The 25,000-nt window shown below is 42.0% G+C and overlaps 1 protein-coding gene across 1 annotated transcript in view; it reads left to right on the forward strand.

The window, feature by feature from the left end:
- The window catches only part of LOC123503230 (dopamine receptor 1-like), a 228,307-nt gene that overhangs the window by 25,973 nt on the left and 177,334 nt on the right, over positions 1-25,000 (forward strand). Inside the window, 1 exon segment of the mRNA XM_045252794.1 lies at positions 13,386-15,465. Within this exon segment, the coding sequence (XP_045108729.1) occupies positions 15,442-15,465 (24 nt within the window). The 5' untranslated portion in view covers positions 13,386-15,441.

The following is a 25,000-nucleotide window of genomic DNA, read 5'->3' on the forward strand; positions in this document are numbered from 1 at the left end:
ACAATACATTTCACATTAATGCCATTTGCATACGAGAGAGAGAGAGAGAGAGAGAGAGCACAGAGGAATGGCATATGATTTTTTTACTGAAGCACTGCTCGGGACAGTTCGAAACCCCGCCGAAACAAAGGCACATTAGTTCCATTTCCGCTCGGGCCGCGTCAAGCCGGAAGGTTCGCCCGCTCGCCTGGATCACTGTGCGGCGCCTGGTGAGCGAACCTGCACCATTTTATATCGCCAAGTCCCGCTCTTGTATCGACATTCCGGTGGATTTTTTTTTCCTTCGTTCGTCTTTTTTTATTAAATTACGCTAGCTTCTTTCTCTTTGTCTGTCTGTCTGTGTATCTCGTGAAAAAAAATAGTTCTGCTTCGTATGACTGTATCTCTCTCTCTCTCTCTCTCTCTCTCTCTCTCTCTCTCTCTCTCTCTCTCAAGTTAATAAAACAAATACCTATCTCTCTTGAGGAAAAATTGACCCTCTATCGTATGACTTTCTCTCTCTCTCTCTCTCTCTCTCTCTCTCTCTCTCTCTCTCTCTCTCTCTCTCTCTCTCTCTCTCCTCACCTCACCTCACTCTCTCTGTAAGTCAACACGCGCCATTATCTCGTCACCTTTGAGCCTCACGCCAGGTTGCCCCGCGCCTCGTTGCTAATCGCCGCCTCGCCAAGCTTGAGAGTGTGAGCGTTGGCGGTAAGGAGGCATAAACTTAAAGGCGTCACAGTTACCCCGGCGAGTTACTTAAGCCAGATTTCCCCAGGTGTCCTTCTAATATTCCCCCAGTGGTACCCCGTCAAGGCCCCAGGTGTATGCTTTTATCGATGGCTTCGTTAGGTGTGGGAAGGAAACAGGTGAGGGTTGGAGGGATGGTGGGTGGGTGGGGAGGGTGTATGGTAAGGCAGTGTTGAGAGAACATGGGTTAAGGTTCCGTTAAGTGTTGATAGAAAATGTAGTGTTAGTGGGTGATGAAAGAAAATGAGGTAAGGTTTTTTTTAATTAATGGGGAGGTGAAGGAATAGTTGTGAGTGGGATCAGTGGTTAGAAAAGTGTGGTAATTGTTATGAGAGGTAGTGTTGGTGAGATACAGGGTAAGGTTCTGCCAAGTACAATAATAGACGCAAATGAGATACAGCCAAAAATAAATGTTAATAATCCTGGTACACAAGGAATGGTATGTTAATGAGTGAATCAAGGGAGAATAAAGGCAGATTTTTAGGTCTTGACGGGATGTATAAATGAAATGACATGTGAGAAGAGGATGTATATTACATAAGGAAAGTGAAAATTTAATGAGAACTCGTAAATAAGATTTTTGGCGAGAGCGTTGAGCGCATAAGTGAGAAAGAGGCATGAGAAAAAGGATAATAATGTTTGATGCTATGCTAATGCTATGTTAATGAGCAGATGAGAGAGGAAGAAAAATATACATATATGATATGGCTGCTGTAAGAATAGGGAGATGAAACACACGCCTAGGAAGTTATGAAAGTCTGAGTGAATTTTATGCTAATGAGTTAATGAGAGGAGGGGAGAAAGGAACGATTTTATTAGAACTGCCGAGAATAGAAGAGATATAGTGAACAATGGACACGTTGTAGAGCCAGTATGGTGCTAATGAGATGAGACAGAGGGGAAGGGAAAAGAGATGATTGGAGTAAATGTCACGCTAATCAGTGGGTGACGAGGGGAGAAATAATGGAAATGACAAATAATGACGAAAACCAGACTAAACATTGTTATGGAATAAATGAAGTTATGAAAACTTCTGACTTGCTTATTCCCGATTTGTATAAGCAAAGCAGGAATTATTTCACTGCGGCAGGTTATTGAATATTTTGCAATTATCGTAATTAAAGTCATTAAAACATTATTGCCTAACATTAACCAGCGTGGTGTGTGTGTGTGTGTGTGTGTGTGTGTGTGTGTGTGTGTGTGTGTGTGTGTGTGTGTGTGTGTGTGTGTGTGTGTGACTATTTTTGATATTCCCTGTACATACAAGTGTCATGTCCCTGCCTCGTGGCGGCAGGGTGGGGTAAATAAGCAGTCCCCTGACGCTCCCTGGCACGCACCGCGCACACGTGGCACCTGAGGCGGCTGGCGAGTTACTTGCAGCAGTGCCACTCCTTGAAGCAGCGAACTCACGGATATGTTACTGTTATATAATGACAAAATTGTTTGACTGTCTATCTACACGTGCGCGGACACACACACACACACACACACACACACACACACACACACACACACACACACACACACACACACACACACACACACACACACACACACACACTGGTATTTTTTGCACGAGATAGTTTTATAGATTTTTGACAATTTTTTTTTTAAGTCACTTTGCCCTTGATGAAAATTAATCACTAGTAAGATTTATATTTTCATTAAAACAAAATTCTGGTTAGTCGGAGTTAGTTTCACAGTGAACAGACATATTGGTGTCACACATTCAATTATTTCATTTACATACATTCATAAATTTTCGAGTCTAATAATTAGGTCTTCTGTTTGTCCAGTTTGTAATATATTGCTAGGTACAAGAAGTATTTTTGTTAGTGCTTACTCAGTCCACGGTGCGTGTAGCGGCCGTGCACCGGAACTGGAAGGCTGCACAGAGGCGTCAGGCTTGCACGTGGCACTCCTGGTCTTCTCGTATCACGCATACCTACTTATTGCCATTTATCACCATCATTCATAATACATCCAATCTTTCAAAAGCTCTGATCCACCATTCTGTTTGAAAATCAATGCCTTTCTATCTTTTTTTAAATCTTACTTTGTCAAACTTGAACTCATTATTTCTTGTATTATCTTGATTTCTGACCCTGAAACTTAAGCTTACGTCAAATTTATTACATACCTTACAGCAAAGCGGGGGCAGAGCGAGAGGCCACAGACAGCTCACAGCACCGCGGCCAGGGATGCTGTGGGAACAATTATACATACATTGATATCAAAAATAGTTGGAAAAATATTCAGTTTCAAACTATGCAAATGGACTGACTGGTTTCAGGTTTCAGCATGTTACTGGAGTCCTCTCTCGTGTAATTAGCCACCTATGTTGTTAACTATTGTTGTCAATGGACGTACGGGGAAAACGAGAATACACTGTCAAAATAAAGGTAAAACAAATGGAAGATGGAAAAAAATGTGAACAAATAAGAAAATAATACGAAGAAACGAAGTAAATAGCGAAAATAATCAATATAGCAGAAACCAAGATAGAAAAAAAAAACTGTTACTAAAGAAAAGAACGTAACTTCAAACTACTTTTTATGAAAATGTCTTATACATGTACTGAAAAAAAAAAAATACACGGACCTTAACAAGAGGCAAAAAATAAAGTATGAAGCAAGTAATATAGTTAGGAAAGAGCAAAAGTTGTGAGCGTGTTGGCGACTCCCTGTGACCGTTTCCCTCACGACTCAGCTCCTCTCGCCCTCAACTTGTTGCACGCGTCGCCATGGAAAACGTTGGGTGCTTTATACGATGCCACATTTTTTAGAACACAAGGGTGAATGTAGCAAAGGAAGAGAAACGGTACGAAGGTTGTCAACTGTACATTACATTTACCAGAGGGGAGACTGAAATATGTTCAAAAGATACAAATAAATAAATGAAAATGAAAATGAGAGAAATGAAAAGTTTTAATAATATGAACATTACAACACAATAGACAAAGAAAAGAGAATATTTAAATGTGGTGAAAAGAATATATTGAGACCAACGAACATTCCTGTGTATTAGAAAACAGAGACTTTAATGTGGTAATAAGTAGCCAAAGAAGCTTATTTTATTTAATCTGAGTAATAAAGTATGTGTGTTTTAGCTTTTCAGAGAGAGAGAGAGAGAGAGAGAGAGAGAGAGAGAGAGAGAGAGAGAGAGAGAGAGAGAGAGAGAGAGAGGATCTGGCAGTGAAATCCTATAAATGAATAATGATAACATTCCTAACAACACATTTTCAAAGCTTACAGAAATAATTAGCAATATTTTCATGACGTTTTCTTTCTTGTTCACGATGATGCAGAATATTAAACTCACACAACCATGAAAACACTCTTGCAGACCCGAACAACATAGACTCAAGCCAGCTAAGTGTAAGGGATAAGACAAATTGGTAAGGGGATATGATAGTGTTTAGGGTTAAGCTCCAAGGAATGTAGCTGAGTCGCCCTTCAGTGGACAGACATAACAAAGACGAATGGGGACGATCTTTACACAATCCTGCCTTGAAACCCTGATGATGATGATGATGGTGGTGCTACTGACAACACATTACTGAAGGCTGTGGGTACTGGTGTGGCGAGGGTGTGTGTTTGACTTCCTTATTGCACCCAGAGACCTTCAACAACCTTGATTCTGGTGACTGTACTAGACGGCCTTGAGAGCCCCGCCCGGAGACTCGTACCGTCCGCATTCTCAAACGTTTAGGCGCCACGTCTCGCCCAGCGTTTAGAAGCCTACAGCGCAGCGTGTCTGGCGGCTTTCAAAGGATGTGTTTGTATTTATATTGGTGGTTTAACGTGTCTCAGTGATTGTGAATGCAGTTTTCTTCACGGTGGTTTGTAGTCTGTAGTGAAAGTTTAACAGAATGCAATGGAAGGTTTTTGTGTGTTTTCAATGTTTTTGTAATGACAGTATTAGTTTAACAGGCTCTAGCGGGTGATTCCATTTTTCATGAATGTTTTCATGGTTCTAATGGGAGTTTAATAACTTCTAATGGAAGTCATCAGTGGTTTACACGGCCTCACATCGCTAGTAAAAACAAAAGAGGCTTTTGGGACGTTTCATGTTTCTGAGCCATCAGTTTGAAAAACACCCATGAGAACTAACTTGCCTTATCTTGTCTGTGACCTCTGAAAGTCTTAATGAGACTACCGAGACATTTACATTCCTAGGGACATTATCTCTTGTCCATTACATTTACTTTCCCCATGAACTATTCTGAGGGCACTGCCGAAGGTCAGATCATCTGGTGGCGGCAGTCAGGCCGGTCTGGCGAGGCTGCTGGGACACAAGACAAGACTCATCCGCTAATGTCCCGCGCCTCCACCGCCGGCTCAACAGGGAGTACTTGTGTGGCGTGGAGGGAGCCAAGCACGAATTGTATCCACCCGGGCAGGGATTCAAAGCCAGTTTTTACGAAGGGTGCAAAGTCCAGGGATGCAAGGAGCTGCCGGCTGAGGCTCCACGCGTGCCTTGTGTAACCTCGTGATTGGTGTGTGTTTATGGCTGCCCGTGTGTCGACACTAGTAATAACGCCAGTGGGTTACATATCAGGTAATGATTTATTGCCTCTAATAGCGGCCAAATGTCAGTAAATCTTTGTACCGGTGAATTTTGTTTGGAAAGGACAGCGATAGGAAAAATATTCACACAAAATAAATGGGACCGTAATACCAGATGATTCATAGGAAAATCATTCATTGATAAAAAAAAAAGAGAAATATACAGACAAATGGTAAAAAGGCGAAGAGATTCATGGATGTTATGCATAATCCTTTGGTGAAAAAATGCAGAAGGATAAACCAAATATACCCAATCTATCGGTAAATATCAAAGGTCAGAAAAAAATATAGGTAAAAAAACAGGATATAAATGCAGATTAATAAGAAATGCATAGTCAGTTCCTAGACGTGCACATGACAGCGTGACATTTGTAAGTGACTACGCAGGATTAGGAGACTCACCTGAATGTAAGAAATAACCGCAGGGCCAGAATTAATCACGAACTCGATCACACCTCAATAATCTTAGTGAGGCTTTGAGATCACCCTCTAGCTTTGTACCACCCACCATTGACACTCAAGGACGTAAAGGAAGCTGTCAGTCACTAAGCCTTCACGTGGCAGTCCCTGTATGAAGCATAGTTAGTTACCTGTATTAAAATGTGAGGAGAAACTAAGCCGTAATATTTGAATACGAGAGAATTCATATGGAACAGAAAATGAACACAGAAACCCAGTATAAAGCAGTATAACGAGAACCTATTTGTATTTAGCCTGAGAAATAAAGGAGTAATATGTGAATACGAGACAATTCACATGTAACATAAGTGACGGTAACACAGAAAGGCATGTAGAATAAACCCAGTATAAATAAAACCTACTTGTATTAAACCTCAAGAGAATGCGAGGCAATTCACACCTAATAAGAGTAAGTGACGTGAGAACACAGACATACCAGAGCGTTACAGGTGTGAAAAGAAGGCATAGCGTGAGAATAAGAGTGAAATAACATGTAACAGGAGTAAGTGACGTGAGAACACAGACATACCAGAGCGTTACAGGTGTGAAATGAATGTGGAGCGTGAGAATACGAGTAAGTGAAGTAAAAACACAGAAGCAGCAGAGAGTTACAGGTGTGAAATGAAGGTGCAGCGTGTGAATACCAGAGAAATAACATGTAACAGGAGTAAGTGACGTGGAAATTCAGAAATGGTGGAGCGCTACAGGTGAGTGGAGGAGAGAGAGGCACACCCACAGACCTGGTGATTACTAGCAACTCCAGGTGAGAGAGAGGACAGGTATTGCCTCGCCACCATCACCACCACCACCACCATCGCCACCATCACCATCTGGCCCTCTGACTCACCGGGAAGCCGCCCAAGCTAACCTCCTTCCCTTCACCTCCTCACCTCCTCATTTCCTCATCTATACACCCAGTCATCCCCTTGTCAGCCTCAGCCTCCTCCCTCACTCTCCCCCCTCTCCCCTCTCACCGCTCTCTCTCAATTCTCCAGTCTATACATACAGCATACCAATCCATAGTCTCTTACCTTACCCCCTCGTGTGTGTGTGTGTGTGTGTGTGTGTAAGACGTACAGGTGTTTGTAAGAGAGTTGAAAGGCACTTCACTGCTTACGTAGAACTTCAAACAATCTCTCTCTCTCTCTCTCTCTCTCTCTCTCTCTCTCATGGCCGTATAAATCACTAAAGTACGTTTGCATGAGAGAGAGAGAGAGAGAGAGAGAGAGAGAGAGAGAGAGAGAGAGAGAGAGAGAGAGAGAGAGAGAGAGAGAGGATATATATCACCCGGCAATCTTCAAAGAAAAGCGTAATGAAAATAGCCATATGATGCAGGAGGAGGAGGAGGAGGAGGAGGAGGAGGAGGAGGAGGAGGAGGAGGATAATTGTGTCCGGGGGAGGAAACATGCACAGACTCAGTGGCATTATGTGTTGTCGGTGTGTCCCTGCGGAGCGTGAAGCACTAGGGAGAGAGGGAGAGGGAGAGGGAGAGGGAGCGTGGCTTTATCTAATGGACTGGTGGTACTGAGGTGATCCAAGCAGGGAGCGTGGCACTCTTCTCCGATGGCCTGCAGAGAGCATATAAATACTTTGATTAGCCTCTGAAGGCGTCTAACACAACAGGGATGCTCCAGAGCGTGGCATCTGTTACAGGGAGCATAATTCACCAAATATATCACTGCACGGAGCATGGCACACTTAGCCTGGCCTATGAAGAGCATAGTGCATTCACCCATCATGTTTAGGGAGCATAACGCATATACCAAGCCAAGTAAGGAGCATAACGCAAATACTAGGCACTGTAGGGAGCATAAAATACCTCGTAAAGCCGTGCAGGGAGCATAACACACCGTGTAGGGAGCATAACGTAACCGTAGAGACTCTTTATGGAGCATAGCACACTCTCTTGGGTCTTGTAAGGAACATAACACATATATCTTGGCTGTGTAGGGAGCATAATATAATAATTAGGATATTTAAGGGAGCATATCACACACCCTTGGATCTTGTAAGGAGCATAACACATATCTTGCCGTGTAGGGAGCATAATATAACCGTAGAGGTCTTTTAGGGAGCATATCACACACACTTGAGTCTTGTAAGGAGCATAACTCATATCTTGGCGTGTAGGGAGTATAATATAACCGTAGAGACTCTTTAGGAAGCATATCACACATATTTGAGTCTTGTATGGAGCATAACACATATCTTGGCGTGTAGGAATATAACCGTAGAGACTCTTTAAGGAGCATTGCACACACTTGGTTCTTGTAAGGAGCATAACACATATATTTTGGCTGTTTAGGGAGCATAATATAACCCTAGAGACTCTTTAGGGAGCATATCACACACACTTGAGTCTTGTAAGGAGCATAACACATATCTTGGCGTGTAGGGAGTATAATATAACCGTAGAGACTGTTTAGGGAGCATAGCACGGCGGAAACTCATTACAGGAGCGTGAAATGAGGTAGGAAAGATGTTCGTCTCGATTTTACGTATTTTGTGCCCATGTCTCAAATGGCGGCAACTTATAACCAGGGAAGGTAAAAGTGAGGGACTTATTAAGCACCTGAAGGCTAATACGAAGGAGGAGGAGGAGGAGGAGGAGGAGTAGAGTGAGCTTCGAAGAGATGAAGGAAGTAGGAAAATGAGAAAGTGGAAGACGAGAAGAGGACGAGGAACAGCAATGCGTTTAGGAAGCTTCGAGGAAAGTGTAATCTGAACTTCAAATCAACTTAACTTACTCTTTGCTTCCCAAACTCATGGAAAAAAGAAAGGAGAGTAATGCTTTAAGTAACACACACACACACACACACACACACACACACACACACACACACACACACACACACACACACACACACGAGGGTCATTATGATATACGTGGAAAGGAGATAACTTACATAATACAAAGGAAAATGAAGGAAGGACGAGAGAGAGAGAGAGAGAGAGAGAGAGAGAGAGAGAGAGAGAGAGAGAGAGAGAGAGAGAGAGAGAGAGAGAGAGGGGAGGGGGGGGAACAAGTATAAATGATGTGATAGAAGGCAATATAACAGAAAACAAGGCATGAAATTGATGAAAAAGTAAGAAAATAATAAAAAAAGAAAAATAAAGACAAAACAAAATACAAAACAATTAAAGAAAATGAAACAGTATGAAGCTTGAACTAAAAATTACGTACGCAGTTTAAGAATCACACGATGAAAACACAAACAGACAGACAGACAGACAAAAGACAAACAGGAAGGTGAACACAAGGGCATGAAGGAAGACACACAGACAGACAGACACCGAGGAACTGGTGGATAAATGCGGATATAAAACATCACTTGAAGTTGGAATCGTGAATGCTTCCACCAGATTAATGAAGAGCAGGAAGGGCGGCGGGGAAAGTGTGGAAATATGGAGCGAGCGAAAGGGAGTTAATTGCAGGTATGTTTATGAGGTGAGGCGCGGAGCAGGTACAACGGTGGCGGAGGGAGACTGATAGATAGAGCAATGGGCAGACACACACACAGATGGTGATAAGTAAACATAATCAAATGAACAAATGGTCACTGTCATTGATATGTAGACAGATATAGACTGAGAGATAGATAGAGATTAGACGTTGATAGGAGTATGATTAGTTAGCGAGATAGATAGATAGACAAATGCACATGCAGATAGATACAGACAGGTGGAGACGGAACTACAGACGGCAAGGCAAGGTCACCGTCCAGCAGTGTGACCGTTCCTTCACCGTGTCTTATTGGTTATTTACACGGGACCACTGCGGGATTTCCAGTCACATTTGATTGAAAACACGGAAACACATCACTCTGGCATGCTGGTAACGATTTATTCCCAACGCTTCGCCGGAACTCTTTGATAGGGAAGTCACTCTGTCGTCCAGCGTGTCCCACCAGTAATGGCGAGGCGCGGCCACCACCAACCTACTGCTCCTCATCGAACAGATAATCATTCCGAATGAAAGAAAAGGTTTAAACAAGATGACTGAAAATGAATATTCTTAAGGTGCACAAATCCTTTATTTATTGGGAAAAAAAGAAAGCGACACAAATCTCTTGGTGGTGACGTAAGTAAGAAAAACACTCACCGGCTAAGTCTCACCGTCACTGCTTTCCAAAGGCTCTATTGAAGATACTCGTGTTTTTTAAGAGTATTTTCTTATAGTTCTTTAAATAGATTAGTAAGATCTCTAGTTTTATTAATAAGAGAAACTGTCTTGAAAAGCCGGTCAGTTATCTGTGTGGCCTTGGAAAACCGTCGTAGTGAGACGGGGAAGGCGTTTCTGAATACGGGCGTTGTATCATCATATTTTTTCTTATGATATTTTTATAACTTTAGAATTATTACATTATTGATTCACATTAATAAGCAATAATAAATCACACACACCAGGACATACACAAGTGTGTTTGGCACGCCACCTCGCAGCAGTTGGTGACTGACGCCATGCTGGGCTTCGCTTACACGTTCATCATCACATTCTTGAAGTCAACTTATATGAATTCATTTTAAATGAGGAAATACATTGTACAGTTACAGTCTCCCTACAGTGATGAAATACCGTAGCTGAAAATATGCACAGCCGATCACAGCGCCACGCCTCACCACTCACCAGCCAGCAGAAGGGAGTGGGAGTGCCATGGTGGCGCGTCGCTGCCAGGCGCCCCCAGCGTGCCAGACCGTGGCAGCTGTGACAACACCTCGCACTACAGACTGTGCATGCAATCAGACAAACAGACAGACAAGCAGGCAGGCAGACAGATACATACCAAGATACATACGAAAATACAGTGTCGCAGCGAGGTGAGGGCGGTGTGGCACGGGTGGGTAATGAGGCGGGTACCGGCGCGAGGACAAATAACTCATGAGAAGTACCCAACGCAGCGCAAAGATAAATGTCTGTTGAAGGACACAGACCTACAGACACACAGACAGATAGCAAGACATCAATTCTAAGGTCAACATCACTTAATGCACACACAAATATGGCTCAACATGAACTGGTAGATAAACAAACGAAGAGACAGAGAAAGGGGCATACAGATAAAGGGTGATAAATGGAGATATGGAAGGAAGGGAGAAGATATGAAGGGAGAGGATTCAACGTAAAACAAAATAAACAAACAAACCCAGTCAGCCATAATCCTCTCTCTCTCTCTCTCTCTCTCTCTCTCTCTCTCTCTCTCTCTCTCTTTTGTATTTTTCTCTCCTCGCATTTTATCACCTCCCTCCCTTTCCTCTGTTTTCTCTCTCAGCATTTTATGTTTCCTTTCATTTCTTTCTTCCTACCCTCCACTACCTGTTTTTTCCTCTCCTTCTTCCTTTCCCTTACCCTCATCAATCTTAAAGAAACAGGAGTAGAAATCTCTCTCTCTCTCTCTCTCTCTCTCTCTCTCTCTCTCTCTCTCTCTCTCTCTCTCTCTCTAAGGTCCATTCTTATTTTTTTCTCCTTTCTCCCCACAATCAAAGGTAATACAAGCACAAGAAGGTAATCTCTTGAGTCACCCCTTTTTCTACTACCGGCTTTACGTTTTCTTTGATATGTTGCGCAGAAAATGGGATACTGCGGTTGTCTTTTAAGTAATCATTCCTTGTTGTATGGAACGAACTTGCATAGAGAGAGAGAGAGAGAGAGAGAGAGAGAGAGAGAGAGAGAGAGAGCGAAACGTGTTCCCAAAAAGTAAAGGAAAGAGGAGAGTGGTGGAAGAGATCAAGAGGATTAAATGAAAACAGTGAGAGTGAAGGCGCCTCGTGGAGCGAAACAGGAGTCGAAGCGAGTCACGAACCCTAAGAGAGGCACTTTTGAAGCATCAGAACCACAGACCCCAGCTTTCTTCTTTCCCTTCCAGTACATGTGAACTATTTTTACTATCAATCCCTCGAGAACTGTTGCTTTCTCTTTCCTTTTTCTTTTCCTCTTTTCAGTGTCTCTGTTTCTTTAATGTTTACTTCGATGTACGTGTTTCATTCTGTTAGTGTTGTGTTTGATATGTTGTTTTTTTTATACCATGTGGGCTTTTCACGGGAATTTATGGGCTAAAGGGGATACTTTTTCGGGGTACCTCCTATCTCAAACCCCACCCACTAGGAAACCGTTACCCCGAGTGAGGAAGCCCAGCCTACACTCGGACCGTGGACAGAGTTTCTAGTTAGTGTTTAGGGTCATAGTAAGTCTTTTTTTTTAAATACAAGAGAGGAGACTGACCAAGGACAACAAAAATATGAAAAAAAAAGGCTCATTAGGGTTTAGTTAGTGTTTAGGGTCGTCTTTTGTTGGTTATTTCAATACAAGAGGAAGGTTTTTCTTTTTCTCTTCATCGATTCAAAAGCACAACGTGAACAGACTGCACAGATTCAAATACGTCCATTTTTCATTACTCTTACGTAAGTTAATCTTTTATTGGGTTTAAAAGATACACCTTTGTTAAATCTTGCGTTTTGTGGCATATTTCAATACATAAGCAAGTGTATCTTTAATTCTTCGATTGCAAAAGAGAATAAACAAAAAAAAAAAAAAGCGCGTAGAAACATTAACCCTTCAGTAGTATGATTAATTTTCCTATTCATTCTGGTGACTATTTATTTATACAGCTTCAGAAACTCATGTAGGGATTTAAATAAGGAAAATTGGGGCTGTTAATCTTCTGACTTCCATAGACCCTTCCTAATGTCAATAAAATCGTCTTAATTATACCCAAAACTCAATGTAGTAATGCGTTCCAGTACAGAAGGGGTTAAATACACCAAATATCTAGGAGCACAATAAAAGCACAACAGAACCCAAAAAAAACAAAGGAACACACAATGAACAGTTAAAACACACAGAGGTTGAACACATTACATTGGAAGTCCCTGTAGTGCACCTGTTAATCTATTCAACACCTGTTTCATTATGCACCTCACCTTTCTGTTAACCTCTCTGCTGGACTTGTTATTTTACCTGCCGGGCATTGCTACAGGAAAGATTTGCCTTCTGGTCCCAACACGACGACTGTCACTTTCAAACGGGAGATTAAAACACGATTTCTGGTATCCTGGTGAAAATTACGAGTATTGCTGACTTCCATTTTGGCTTTCGGATGATCGCAGCAGCTTTTAAATGGAAGGATTGAATTTGTATACCAAGAGATTAAAAAAACGAGTATTTTTGATTTGTATTTTTTACTTTTATTTTCTAGCAGAGGTATTCCGGGCGTTTGTTGCACACGTATTGGAAAGTTTAGTTAGGAAAAAAAAATGGAGCAAGGTTTGGTATGGAGAGACGAGGTTTTTTGCGTCACAATGGAATGAAAATGGAATCTTTTGCACGATTTAGTCACGTGTGAAAAATGGTTAGGACGTATGCCGGGATGGAAATGTGTCCTTCCCTCTATGTAAATGTGTATTACGTGTGGATTTATGTGTAGTTACCTCTAATTCACTTGCTCCTTTTCTCTGTATCTTTAATTTTCTCTACGCATCTCACCTAAAAATATGAAAAACCACGACTTCAAATCTCTCTCTCTCTCTCTCTCTCTCTCTCTCTCTCTCTCTCTCTCTCTCTCTCTCTCTCTCTCTCTCTCTCTCTCTCTACCCATTTGGTAAGCTAACAACGTTCTCTCTTCCTTGCAACAGGATCACCACCACCACCACCACCACCACTGCTTCCACCAGCGAATGTAAACAAAGCAGACCAAACCCCATTAAGAAGTTCCACAAGGTGACCTGAGCGAGCTAGGTCAAGCAAGGTCACAGGCAGCACCAGTCAGCAGCATTACTAAGTGGTGAAAATAGATAAATAAAGACTACATACCAGTTAATAGAAGAAGAATAGTAAGACAGATAATAAAAAAGCTTAGAAGGACGAAGCTCTGAAAAAAAAGAAAGAAATGTTATAAAAAGGAAGAATAAGGCAAGAAAAAACTTAGAAGCGTAGAAACTGGTTGTTACTTTTGTATTATTATTTTCTGTCTCTCTCTCATACACACACACACACACACACACACACACACACTTTTTTCTGACCTAAAGTGCGTAAGCCAACTATTCAAGTGAGAGTGAAGAGGAAAGAGAGAAAAAAAATCAAATGTGAACAACTAACTGAGTGAAGGAGAACTAGTCAGCTCTCACTACACACGCACACACGGACATTATAATCATAGACCACTGAATTCACATAGACACAAGATGAAGTAAAGATAAAAACTGAGGCGGCAAGGGACATAAAACCTCAGACAAAAGAACATGAGGAGAAGGAGGAGGACATGATGCCAAAACACAGAGATTCAACTTCGTGAGACAAAAACAATGAAACTTTTTAGTCAACGAAGAAAGTAAGAAAGGAGGACAAGCAGGAGGGGGAAGAGGAGGAGAAGGAGGTGGAGGAGGAGGGAAGAGAAAGAGAAGGAGGAAGGAGAGAAAGAGGAAGAGGAAAGAAGAGAGGAGGAGGAGAAGGAGGAGGAGGAGGAGAAGTAGTGACCTGTAAACAACTTGAAGCCACACAAAGAAGAGAAAATAAAGACGATGGGAAATAAAAAAAAAACAGAAAGTGAAAGGAAAAGAAAATGACGAAAAAAGAAAAGGAAAGGAGGTGAACACAAGACAACACGCAGGAAAAACACAGATAAAAAGAAAAGAGGTAAAAAGACAACAAAAATATCAACACGAGCATTAACGGCGGCCATGACAATGAGAACAAGAAACAAAAGGCGATCGTCATGCGCATACAGTCCCCACTCCAGCACCACAGGAAGCCCCCAAACCCCGCCCCTACTTGCCACCGCCCTACACGTGACTCCAGAACACCAAGAAGGGACGTCTACCCCCTGAGAGAGAGAGAGAGAGAGAGAGAGAGAGAGAGAGAGAGAGAGAAATTGCACTGGAGTTAAGAATTTAAGATATAAGACTTTGCTGTTTCTTCCAAATTGCTCGAAGGCTTGAGAAATAAAAGATAAAGGAAAGATAGATGAAAAAAAATTGAAAGGGGAAAAATGTTATATATTATGAATCACCATGACGACCTGAAGGAACAGAAACATTCCTAAGGCAGTGAAGGAAAAAAAAGGGAACACACACACACACACACACACACACACACACACACACACACACACACACACACACACACACACACACACACACGAGACTAAAATGGAAAGAAAACAAACCAATACTTTTTAAAGAACATTGCGATGGAAGGAAAGGTTTAAAAGAAAAAAAAATAAGATCAAAACTGTTGTATAAATGAAAAATGACGAGTGACTAGACAATACCAAGCAAGGAAGTGAAGGAACATGAAACAATTGGTAGTGGAAAGTGAAATAAAAGAAAGTGAATAGTGGAAAATAAATCTATGTAAAAAATGTACCACTAGGAGAAATGCTTGTGAAAAATAAATAAATGTAAAAAAAAATGATTGTACACATCGTTCTTGTATGTGACGTAGTGGAAATAAAATAAAAAAGAACAAAAATCAATAATAATGATAATAATAATAATAATAATAATAATAATAATAATACAAGTGGAAAAGAAATTGTGTTTATAGAATCTGTGTCAGAAAATACGAAAAATATAGAAAAGAAAGGAAAAAATTAGTGTTCTGTTCGTGTAAGTGTGTCTAATATAATATGTGTTGAACCTTCGAACACACTCCTGAACCCTTAAAAGAAGCTCCGAAGCCTCGCCAGCCATGACCAACATTACAGAGCAACAGGTAAGTGTGATTGCTTATTTCTCTCTCTCTCTCTCTCTCTCTCTCTCTCTCTCTCTCTCTCTCTCTCACCTGTTTCCATCTCACATTTTTACCTCAATACCTCAACTTTTCTCTCCAACTTCTCATCTTCCTACCCTCACTTTTCCTCCATCTTCCTTACATCTTTCCACTCCTCCTCCTCCTCCTCCTCCTCCTCCTCCTCCTCCTCTATCAGTTCCTCCCTCCAGGTAAGGATCAACTCAATACCTTGTTCTCTTTCACCATTACTGTCACTGAACGAATCACTTTGCGCTAATTTGAGCGAAACATTTTGGAACCTTCTCAGCGTCTCTCTCTCTCTCTCTCTCTCTCTCTCTCTCTCTCTGGGTGATTTTAAAAGACTAAGGGAAATATGGTAAGTGTCTCCCATTTTCAAACCTCGTCTTGTATAATTTCACCCCCGCCAACACAATAGCCAGTCATTTATTGGTTATTTTTCTCGTTTTTTTCTTAATTCCTGCTGGGTAGACACTTTCACTCCCCGGTCGTTCCCTCCGGCCTTGTTTGTGTTTAGTCAAGGTGTCCATCATAATATTTTTCATACATTTTGTTTTCGATCAGAGAGAGAGAGAGAGAGAGAGAGAGAGAGAGAGAGAGAGAGAGAGAGAGAGAGAGAGAGAGAGAATTTGAAGGAGCGGGAAAAAGTGAAGAGTGTTTTGGAATATTTTCGCCGTGTCTTTAACGTAAAAATGTATCCTTTACTCGACATGATTCCGCCCCATCCCGCTGCGGCGAGTGGAGGACGAGTGTGCGCGACGAGGAGGAGGAGGAGGAGGAGGAGGAGGAGGAGGAGGAGGAGGAGGAGGAGGAGGAGGAGGAGGGTGATAGTAAGAGGAACAGAAGTGATGTAGAAGTGTGTGGAGGCATTGAAATAATTCGTAAGAACGCCACAAACGAGCTTGTTTGGCGGAGAAGCATCTTTTCGGTTCTCGTGGTAAGTGATGCAAGGAAGGGACTCGTGGTGGTCTCCTGCTGACGAGAGGAGGAGGAGGAGGAGGAGGAGGAAAAGAACATAAGACGTGAGATTATTCAGCTTCATAATGAGGGTATCTAACGTGTGGAAAGACAGGACAGAAGAGATCAAGGCTTCCCCTCCACCTCTCCTTTCACATCCTCGATAAGCTGGGATACACCGTGAGGGAACCCAACACGTGGAGATTTAATAATGAAAAGCGGATAAGAGACTTTGCTTACTATACCTTAAGAGCAACACATGCCACACTGCAACCTTGACATGGAGACAAAACTTCCTCCTTATTACTCATCAACTGTTACCAAGATGCTTTTATCCTCAAACACCAGACATGTGCTAAAAAACTCCTTTCTTCTAAGCTAGCCTCTAAACTCCCAATCGTTTTTAAGGTGAGGAAAGGTAATAATGTCTGCTTTTATCTTCAAACACCAGAAACGTGCTTATAAAATTCCTTTCTTCTAAGCTAGCCTCTAAAAATCAATCGTTTTTTTAAGGTGAGAAAATGTAATAATGTCTGGTTTATCCTCAAACACCAGACAACTGCTAACAAAAACTAGTTTCATCTAAGCTAGCCTCTAAACTATCAATCGTTTTTAAGTTGAGAAAATATAATAATGTCTGCTTTCCTAATACTTCAGCTCCATTTTCAACGTGTGTCTGTCCATTTCCAACGTGTGTCTGTTAATTTCAAACGTGTGTCTGTCCCTTTCCAACGTGCGTCTGTCCATTTCCAACGTGTGTCCGTTAATTTCCAACATATGTCTGTCCCTTTCCAACGTGTGTCTGTTAATTTCCAACGTGTGTCTGTTAATTTCCAACGTGTGTCTGTCCCTTTCCAACGTGTGTCTGTTAATTTCAAACGTGTGTCTGTTAATTTCCAACGTGTGTCTGTCCATTTCTAACGTGTGTCTGTCCATTTCCAACGTGTGTCTGTGCATTTCCAACATATGTCTGTCAAAATTTGCGTCCGGATGTCTTCAGGTGTGACTTGAGTGCATTAATCTGACATTCTAAGTGATTTCGATACATGTGCACTTATTATTCGTTAATGAACTGAGAGCATGTGTGGAAGCTTTCATCCTATTTCGCATGACAGATTATGAGAAGCAGGAATTGCATGTGGAGGAGGAGAAAGAGGAGAAAGAGGAGGAAGAAGAGGAAGAGGAAGAGGAGGAAGACATTATGTACACACCTTTACATCAGCATTCATAAGAGAAAAAATAATGACGTACAGGAAGAAAATGATGAAGTAACAGGACACACACACACACACACACACACACACACACACACACACACACACACACACACACACACACGTCAATAAAACCAAGGACATAAAAAAATAAGGGAGAGGAAGTGAAATCTACGTTTGTGCTATCTTCAACTCTCTCTCTCTCTCTCTCTCTCTCTCTCTCTCTCTCTCTCTCTCTCAAACAGCAAGTCAGTCAATCTTTCACTAACTCTCTCAACACTCTCTCAATCACCCACTCTCTCTGCCTCACCTTCCAAACAATAACAGTCACGCTGAGAGCCGGAGAGAGGGAGAGGGAGAGGAGAGCGAGAGGGAGAGAGAGGACAGATGGGTAGAGAAGGACGATGGTGCTAGGAAGGGAGAAGTGAGAGGAGTGGAGTGTAGCAATCACTACTACTCTCTCTCTCTCTCTCTCTCTCTCTCTCTCTCTCTCTCTCTCTCTTTCAAGGTACCGTTGCCTTTACGGTGTTTGTATGGATTAGTGTAAATATTTCCCTCTGAGAGAGAGAGAGAGAGAGAGAGAGAGAGAGAGAGAGAGAGAGAGAGAGAATCATATTTGTATCCAGCACGTTTCTTTCTCTCTCTCTCTCTCTCTCTCTCTCTCTCTCTCTCTCTCTCTCTCTCTCTCTCTCTCTCTCTGCCTTCCCTAAATTCTGCAGTTCACTCCACGCTGAAAAAAAAAGTGAAAGAAAAACCTGAACCAAAAGATAAAGAAAACGAAGAAACAATAAAAATAAAAACTAAAACAATAACAACAAGAGCAACAGACAGACAGACAGACAGACAGACAGACAGACAGACAGACAGACAGACAGACAGACAGGACAGACACGCATTAAATTCACCAGGCATCTTTTCGCTCCTTGACAAAAACCACAAAGCGAAGAATGGAATATCTTTTCTTTTCTTTCAATTCTTTCTTTTTTTTTCCGCCAAAACTGATGCAATGCGCGGCCAGAAGGAGAATGAAGCCGACGCACACACACACACACACACACACACACACACACACACACACACAAGGTTATTTAGAAGATATAAATGTTGCAACGTGGAGGAGGAGGAGGAGGAGGAGGAGGAGGAGGAGGAGGAGGAGGAGGAGAAGAAGAAGAAGAAGAAGAAGAAGAAGAAGAAGAAGAAGAAGAAGAAGAAGAAGAAGAAGAAGATTACAAAACATTATGTACCTAGTTTATATAAAAGAAAAGGACAGAGAGAGAGAGAGAGAGAGAGAGAGAGAGAGAGAGAGAGAGAGAGAGAGAGAGAGAGAATGTGTGTTTAACGTATTGTGTTCTTAGGACTTTAGAGAGGGGAAAGAGGGATGAAGGTCAGGGAGGAGAGGGGAGGAGAGGGGAAGATAACAAAGAGGGGAGTGAGGGTCGAGGGGAGAGAGATAAGCGAGGGGGAAAAATGATAGGGAAGATGATGGAAGAGAGGGAGAAGAAGAAAAAAGGAGATAGAAGAGTGATAAAGAAGGAACGAGAGAGAGAGAGAGAGAGAGAGAGAGAGAGAGAGAGAGAGAGAGAGAGAGAGAGAGAGAGAATATTCATCGATGCCTCAAGCGATTTGTTGCATCAATTAAGTGATCCAAAACTACCAGAATTATTTCTCTCTCTCTCTCTCTCTCTCTCTCTCTCTCTCTCTCTCTCTCTAATGTAGCTACTGAGACACGTACACTTTCTTCTCTTTCTTTCTCTCTCACCCCTCTCTCCTTTCACCTCCACCTCTTACTATTGTTGAAGAGCCATCTCATTATCTCTCTCTCTCTCTCTCTCTCTCTCTCTCTCTCTCTCTCTCTCTCTCTCTCTCTCTCTCGCCAGGTGATGTTTTAATTACCAGTTTGGATGCACCTGAACATACTTGTAAATAAACCTCTAAATCACAGGTGAATGGCGCACACACACACACACACACACACACACACACACACACACACACACACACACACACATGATGTCTCTTGTATACAGGAGATCACAATACGTAGGACGATTTGGAAGCGGACTTGATGATGGAGGAGGAGGAGGAGGAGGAGGAGGAGGAGGAGGAGGAGGAGGAGGAGGAGGAGGAGGAGGAGGAGCAAGAAACGTGAATCTACTGTTAATGATTACTAGATTCTACACAATTGCTGTTACCTGGTGGGTCCTTGTTCTGTGTGTGTGTGTGTGTGTGTGTGTGTGTGTGTGTGTGTGTGTGTGTGTGTGTGTGTGTGTGTGTGTGTGTGTGTGTGTGTGTGTGTGTGTGTGTGTTTGTTTGTGTATTGCCACTTCTTGTTTTGTTACCCTGTAAACAATGCTTCGGCACATTTACACGCCCAGACGCATGCATGCTAGCACACACACACACACACACACACACACACACACACACACACACACGGCCCAGTAGCTCAGTGGTTAGAGCGCTGGCTTCACAAACCAGAGGACCGGGGTTCGATTCCCCGGCCGGGTGGAGATATTTGGGTGTGTCTCCTTTCACGTGTAGGTGCTGTTCACCTAGCAGTGAGTAGGTACGGGATGTAAATCGAGGAGTTGTGACCTTGTTGTCCCGGTGTGTGGTGTGTGCCTGGTCTCAGGCCTATCCGAAGATCGGAAATAATGAGCTCTGAGCTCGTTCCGTAGGGTAACGTCTGGCTGTCTCGTCAGAGACTGCAGCAGATCAAACAATGAATTACACACACACACACAGCTAGCAACACCTGCTGACGTACTTCTGCAAAATTAATTAATATCCGCAGCAGGAAACGTATTAAAAGCAGAGATAATACCTCTCTCTCTCTCTCTCTCTCTCTCTCTCTCTCTCTCTCTCTAGTGCACTAAAAACCGGTAGAAAAGAAATGGTAACCTAAAAGTGTTGAAAGGCAAGGCAAATAAAGAAAGGGAGGAAAACGAAGAGAGGGAGGAAAGGTCACAGAGTCAGAAGATAAACTGGGAGAAACGTAGATAAAAATATAAAAAAACAGGCAAATTATTGAAAGAAAATAATAACACAAGCAAGAACAGGAGAACAGGGAGCGAACATTGAAATCCTCTTTACTCTTAAATTGTAAACATGATGGGAGTTATCTCTCTCTCTCTCTCTCTCTCTCTCTGAATGCAAGAATGAGAAAAAGTATGAAAAATTATAAGAAAAATGTGTGTGAGTGAAAAGAAATTAGTTCAGGGTCATGTTATTGTGTTTGTCTCTTTCTCTCTCTCTCTCTTTCTCTCTCTCTCTCTCTCTCTCTCTCTCTCTCTCTCTCTCTCTCTCTCTCTCAGCAAGCAGGGAGTTAGCAGGCGTTGTTCAGAATTTCATTACATTGAAGTTTCGCCTTTCACTTTCATCTTTACTTCAGTTTCCTTGTTGGTAAATGCAAAAAAGGAGGAAAGTGAGACCAAAGCGTTGAGGGAAATACGAGAAAGGAAGAAGGGAAGGAGAAAAGGAGGGAAGGAGGGAAGGAGGGAAAGAGTGAAGGAAGGCACCAAAGAGAGAAGTGAAAGATAAAACATAAAGCGAAAGATAATAAAAGGAGAGAAGAGAGAAGGAGATAGATGGATATAGACAGATAAATGGAGAAAGATGGAGAAGCAACGATATGAACCCCTTCAGTACTGGAACGCATTTTTTACCTTGAGTTTTGGGTGGGATTAGACAGTTTTATTGACATTAGGAAGGATCGATGGAGTTCAGAAGATTAATGGCCAGTCTTCACTCTTTCAATCACCCACATAAAGTTTCTGAAGCTGTATCAAATTACCAGATAGTAACAAGAATGAATATGAAAACGCGTCATGATACAGAAGGGGTTAAAGAGAAGAGAGAAAATGAAAGGAAGAAGAAAAATAAAAGGGAAGATGGAAGAATATAAAGAGAAAAGGAGAAAAGGTCAAAGAGAAGAGGTAGATAAAGGAAAGAAGAAGTGTATACAAATGGAAGGAAAATTGATGGAAAGAAGGATTATACGAACAAGGGAAGAGGAAGAAAAAGGAAAGAAAATACGAAGTGAAAAGAAGAATATAAAAACTAGGAAAAAGAAGAAAAAGTGAGAAAAAGAAAAAGAAAAACTTGGAACGAGGAAGGAAAATGAGAAAAAAATGAAAAAGAAAGATACGAAGAAGGGAAGAAAAATCGAGAAGGAAAGTAATAGAGAAAGAGAGAAAGAATAAAAGAGAAAAGTTAATTAAAAGGAAGGAAAAGAGGAAGAAAAATACGATGAAAGGAAAATGAGAGAGGGGAAAAACATGAAAAGTAAATACAATGAATCTCTCTCTCTCTCTCTCTCTCTCTCTCTCTCTCTCTCTCACGTACACAGGTGACGGCCACGCAAACCCTCGGCGGTGATTGGTCGCTTCTTCAGACAACCAACCAATCACGTGCCTTCTGGTCTCTACGTGTGGTTGCGAAGACACTTTGCTAATTAAAGATGGAAGATGACCAAGTTTCCCTCCACATTATTTTCCTCTTATTTCCTTCTTTTATATTTTTCCATGTTTTTAAGTCTGGTATCTTTATTTTTATTTTCCTCTTTTTCTTTTTCAACATTTTTTTCATGTTTTTATTTTTTTATTTTAATTTTTTCTCTTTTCCTTTTTTTTATTATTCGATCTTTTTTTCTAGTCTGGAATCTTCTTCATATTTATTTTAATCTTTTCTCTTTCTTTACTTTTTAAATTATTTCATATAGTCTGAAATCTTCTTTATTTCATACATAGTCTTCTTTTTTTTCTTCTTTTCCCTCGTCATCGTCTTCCTGCTCGTCTTCCTTCATCCTCCCATACTAGTGATGGTCAAAACTAACATGATATATCCAGAATTTTCATCCTCCTATCACATTTCTTACCATGAACTACATCTTATATCAAATCAACACACGAGAAGCATTTCCCTTAATCGGCTTCCAGGTAATAAGGTTTAAGTAAAAATTTAAATGAGATGATATTATTAAGCGCTGTGAATATGATGGGGGACGAAACGCAAGAGAAAGAGAAAAAGAGATGGAACAACAGTGAATATTATTATGGAGAGAGAGAGAGAGAGAGAGAGAGAGAGAGAGAGAGAGAGAGAGAGAGAGAGAGAGAGAGAGAGAGAGAGAGTTCGATTCTCCTCTTCTTCCTCACAAAGATTAAGAGTTAAACTGAATAGGCGTACAAATGAATGAACGGAAAGGAAAGCAACTGAGACGAACGAAAAACGAAAGAAAAAAATTAACACGAAGGAAACAACGAGACACGAGGAAGTAAAATCGAACACACACACACACACACACACACACACACACACACACACACACACACACACACACACACACACACGAGAAGATAAGACTACCACTGGGTAATAAATGTCAAGACGTGCACACTCACACCTCCTTAAAGAGAGACACATACAACACACCGAAGCGGAGTTAAAGGCGACACATTAACAACCGCGGTACTAGAGGGCATTGTGACACCGTGGGAACGCCCTGTGACTTCGCTACCCTCACGACACGACACGACACGATACGCTCTCCGCCATTCCTGCTGGTTGGCTTCGGATACCGGGGTGTGTGAGGGAGAGCGTGCGTTTGTTGTGGATTGTTTATTGAATGGTTGATAGATGGATGAATTGTTGTTGTTATTGTTACTGTTGTTGTTGTTGGACAGGGGTGTGGTAGTGGTGGTGGTGGTGGTGGTGGTGGTGGTGGTGGTGGTGGTGGTGGTGGTAGATTTAAAAGTGTTTTTCTTCTTTCTTTCATCAGTAGTGGTAGTAATAAAGGTAGTATCAGCAAAAATAGTAGTAGTGGCAGTTGTTCTATAAAAAAAAATACTACTACTACTACTACTACTACTACTACTACTACTACTACACAACCACCACTACTACTACTACTACTACTACTACTACTACTACTGCTACCACCACCACTACTACAACTACTACTATTACTACTACTACCATTATCATCATTATCATCGTTATCCTATTCCTCTTCCTCTGCGAAATCCTCTTCAACACAACCTCCTCCTCCTCCTCCTCCTCCTCCTCCTCCTCCTCCTCCTCCTCCTCCTGCAGTCATTATCGCAATTACGTCAGGAGAATAATCGTGTCCATATCACAGTGACGAGCGCTGGTTGGCTGGCTGGTGGCTGCCTCCGCGTCTCTCATTGGCGGAGCGGCGGCCAATCACCAGGGAGTAATTTGGCGGAAAGAGATAAGGCGGGAGGAAAATTTGTATAATGTGATAAACATCCGAGAGAGAGAGAGAGAGAGAGAGAGAGAGAGAGAGAGAGAGAGAGAGAGAGAGAGAGTACAAACAGAATGAGATACCACGTTCCTTCTTTATTTGTCAATCTCTCTCTCTCTCTCTCTCTCTCTCGTTCGTTAACTCATGAAGTCAGGAATCCGTTTAGCGCATTCCACACACACACACACACACACACACACACACACACACACACACACACACACACACACACAGAGGGAGCAAAATAGCTTTCACATCAGTGGGAGAATAATTGTCTTCTTGCTCGACCCAAGATAAACAAACCTGATTTAGGCTTCACTTAACCTCTTTATATAGACTGCTAAGTAATGGAGAGAGAGAGAGAGAGAGAGAGAGAGAGAGAGAGAGAGAGAGAGAGAGAGAGAGAGAGAGAGAGAGAGAGAGATTGTGGAGGGTAAGATAAACAAGTAGGCTGTAAGGAGGAGGAGGAGGAAGAGGAATACAAAGGAATACAAAGGAAAGACCAAGCAACAGGAGGAGGAGGAGGAGGAGGAGGAGGAGGAGGAGGAGGAGGAGGAGGAGGAGGAGGAGGAAGAAGAAGAAGAAGAAGAAGAAGAAGAAGAAGAAGAAGAAGAAGAAGAGGAGGAGGAGGAGAAGGAATAGAACAGTGGAACCATGCGTGCTTTGGGGTCCGAGGGGTCTCCAAGCGCACGGGTTCGAATCCTGTCCACGGTCCGAGTGTAGGTTGGGCTTCCTCACTCGGGCCAAGGGTTTCCTAGCGGGTGGGCTTTGAGATAGGAGGTACCCCAAAAAGTATCCCCTTTAGCCCAAATATTCCCGTGAAAAGCCCACGTGGTGTAAATAAAATAAAAAAAAAGATAAAAAAAAATACAAACAAGAGCAAACAACAACAACATAAACACTTACTGAAGCGCAGGCCAAGAAAAGAACGACAAAAATAGAGAGAAAGAAAACACGAGAAATAAAGGAATACAAAAAGAAATAAAGAATACAAAGAGACAAGGAGATTAGCGATAAGAGCGTTGTGAGAGAGAGAGAGAGAGAGAGAGAGAGAGAGAGAGAGAGA

The sequence above is a fragment of the Portunus trituberculatus genome, chromosome 13 (genome assembly GCF_017591435.1).
Source record: "Portunus trituberculatus isolate SZX2019 chromosome 13, ASM1759143v1, whole genome shotgun sequence".
In the NCBI taxonomy this organism is placed as follows: domain Eukaryota; kingdom Metazoa; phylum Arthropoda; class Malacostraca; order Decapoda; family Portunidae; genus Portunus; species Portunus trituberculatus.